Here is a 3263-nt window from a genome sequence, read left to right on the forward strand (position 1 = left end):
TCTTTCGTCATGCTACGTGCGAGCGAGAGAGAACGCAAGGGGCACGGAACAGAGTATGTCCTTTTCTACGTCTACGTGCACCTCGGCTCCCACTCCTCAACACTCGGTCTAGATATACTATGTCTATGATCGATACCCTGGCGTATAAGCTAATTCATGACGAAGCCTAATCAGCCATTTAGGGCCAATTTCACCAACCTCGGTTAGATTAACCGACGGTTAAAATTAGCAGGGTGGCCAACAGAAAATAGAGGTGAAGGAAAACCAAGCATTCTTATCATTTCAGTTGGAACCCTGCTAATTTTAACCGTCGGTTAATCTAACCGGACTTGGTGAAATTGGCCCTAAGTTGTAGATTGATGCCAACATTTTTTTTAGATGAACCGTGCCCGGTGAGGAGTGGGAGCCGAGGTGCACGTAGAGAAGAACATACTCTGTTTCGTGCCCCTTGCGTTCTCTCTCGCTCGCACATAGCATAGCGCTTTCTTTCGTCATGCTACGTGCGAGCGAGAGAGAACGCATGGGGCACGAAACAGAGTATGTCCTTTTCTACGTGCGCCTCGGCTCCCACTCCTCAACACTCGGTCTAGATATACTATGTCTATGGTTTAAAATCTATTGTTTTTACATCAAGGACTTCTGCTTAAATTTTGCAGTTTTTTACGGCATATGACAAAAAGACTGCTTATATATTTACCGCTGGCATTAACTGAGACGGCAGATCTTGCATGGCTAATGCCGGAGTTCTGCCGACGTAATATGTAGCGCATAATTTGCAATACATGATCTTAGCAGACTTGGTTTTCTAAGTATATATATAAATTTATAATGAAGAAAGTGGAACTCATGGTATTTCGTTTGATCAAAAAGTTCGTTTATATAATTTATTGAATAATATTTTGATACTTACCATGATTTTATTTATTACTATTTATTTTTTTTATATTGTGCTCAAATACATTTAATTACACATAACTTGTGTGGGGTATCCCACGAAACTTTAATCAACTACTGCGAAAAATCCTGTAGTAGCAGAAGAAAGTACGTATTATGTACTTGATTAAATTAGTAGATTATTTTGCAAAGTACAGTAAACATCGTTCACAAAAATTTACTTTATTCGCAATAAAAATTTGAAAATTATTGTACTGTAGTACCCCACACCTATCTAAGGCTCAATTGCACATGTCTGTTCAATCTTTGCATTTAGGAAAAATTTTACTCATTAATTTGAAAAGGACATGAAAAAAAAATTATTTAACAAAGAAAAAGAATAGAAAATTGTGGAGCGATCCCGAAGTAACAGAAAATCTTGGTATTCCTGAGGATTTGGCCATTGTACATTATAAAATATAATTGCGTATATCGCATATATTGCACAAAGATTAAATGTATTACATTGTAAATATATAAAACACATAACTTTTATCCTGTGAAAAAGTATAGTATGTGCATAATATACACACACATACGTAATTATTTATAATTTATTTATGTAGATAAAGCAATATTTGGACATTTAGAAAAAAACTAAGTAAGTTCTTAAAAATGTTTCAATTACAACAGATAATTTTAAGCGTTCTTTTTTCTTCTTTTCTCACAAAAGTTTATTTAATCCCACGTTTTCACTCGAAGATCTGGTTCAAGAATGGACCAATTTGGTGAATGTTTTTCACTGGATAGCCAATTGAAATCGTCTATACAGTTCCAATTGTTAATCTTTGGATCGAGGCCGGCTAGATTAAAATGGCTCGTCTGATCTTCATAAGACCAGTTGTAAGGTGCTACATATATCTTTGTACAATCTTCTATAATTGCCCTACTTGTCACATGCAAATAAATGGTACAATCTGTTGACGAATGTAATCGCAATTGTTGACATGCAAAAGCAAATATGCATTCATTACAGTCGTGTGCAAACACAGATGATGTCACTGGTCCTACTAATATAGTGCATTGTTTTAGGTTTACCATATGCAATGTACTAGGTGTACCATATATTCGTACAGTACACTGAATCAGATCGGAAAGTAGAATGTCATTTTTATTTACATTCTCAACGTCCAATACCAGTTGCTCGTTAACTTTGCCCAGAAGCATACAAGCGTTATCCCCGTACTTGCTTGACAATTTATTGTTTTGCTTCGACGAACCGTTTACGATGCTCTCAGCTATTTTCACATCTTTTAAGCCATCCGTGATATCATGTCCCTTGTCAGAAGGCTTCTTTACGATTCTACGATTCTTAAATCCAAATTTTTTCTTAGGCAAAAGTTTCATTTCTAATTCGGAAGCTTCATTCTCTAACATCTGCAAGTTTTCTTGTGCACGTCTTATATCATAAACTTTCAGAAATATTTTAGATTGCAATAAGTAGTTCTTAAGCAATTGGATTTCTTTATTGGATTTCTCGAAAATTCCTGGCAAAGCTGAGGACGATCTACTGGGCGCATCATCCAGCATATCTTTAATTTTTTTGCAAGAGGGATAAAATGTGTCCTTAAAATAATTGCTCTGTTCGGATTCTACGACAAGTGATTGCCGTTCTTCTCTTCGTTTTTCAATAATATTTTTTCTTTCACGGTCTCTCTTTGTAATACGATCTGGCAAACTTCCTTCTATGAGCTCTGTGGAATCCATCTTAGTAGACAAATGCTATTTTTCAAGAACGTTTGTGCTATCTTGAAGCTTATATTTCTTAGAATTTATGTTCAGCTTATCTTGGTTTATAAATTCCCCAGATTGTTGTTTATATAGTTTGAAAAACTTTTGCTCCTGCGATGAATACGGAGGAAGATACTGAAATAATTTATTATAAATAAAAAGAATTCAAATACAGCTTTTTTATTAGGAAGTTGAATTTTCTTAGTTAAAATATATAATTAAAGTAAAACTTTTTAGAACAAATCTTTGAGCATTGATGTAACATAATACTTATAGTACACTACTCTCAATAAGAAAATTTGCATTCAATTGAAAAAATATAAAAATAAACTTGTTCAGATTCTTATCAGTCAAGGATCAGTTAATGACTGAATGCAATTGCTACAAGTTTTTTTATATTATATCCAGTACAATCTTACAAGTTAGTGATTTTGGAATAAAACCAAATAAACAATATATATATATATATATATTTCTTCAAGGATCAGTGAATGCAATTGCTACAAGTTTTTTTATATTATATCCAGTACAATCTTACAAGTTAGTGATTTTGGAATAAAACCAAATAACCAAATAATATATATATATATATTTCAAGA

At 33.7% G+C, this 3263-nt stretch overlaps 1 protein-coding gene and 1 long non-coding RNA gene across 4 annotated transcripts in view; one reads left to right on the forward strand and one right to left on the reverse strand.

Moving 5' to 3' along the window:
- Positions 1 to 598: 598 nt before the first annotated feature.
- Positions 599 to 3263, forward strand: part of LOC115246294 — a 22574-nt gene continuing 19909 nt past the window's right edge. The window contains exon 1 of the long non-coding RNA XR_003885644.1: positions 599 to 869. This is a non-coding gene — a long non-coding RNA (uncharacterized LOC115246294). The remainder of the gene's footprint in view (positions 870 to 3263) is intronic.
- Positions 1353 to 3263, reverse strand: part of LOC115246293 (tubulin-specific chaperone C) — a 22826-nt gene continuing 20915 nt past the window's right edge. For all 3 annotated transcript variants that reach the window (XM_029825011.1, XM_029825013.1, XM_029825012.1), the window contains exon 3: positions 1353 to 2799. In XM_029825011.1, the coding sequence (XP_029680871.1) occupies positions 1612 to 2640 (1029 nt within the window). In that variant the 5' untranslated portion in view covers positions 2641 to 2799 and the 3' untranslated portion in view covers positions 1353 to 1611. The remainder of the gene's footprint in view (positions 2800 to 3263) is intronic.

This window comes from Formica exsecta, unplaced genomic scaffold (genome assembly GCF_003651465.1).
Source record: "Formica exsecta isolate Colony F162 unplaced genomic scaffold, ASM365146v1 scaffold146, whole genome shotgun sequence".
In the NCBI taxonomy this organism is placed as follows: Eukaryota; Metazoa; Arthropoda; class Insecta; order Hymenoptera; family Formicidae; genus Formica; species Formica exsecta.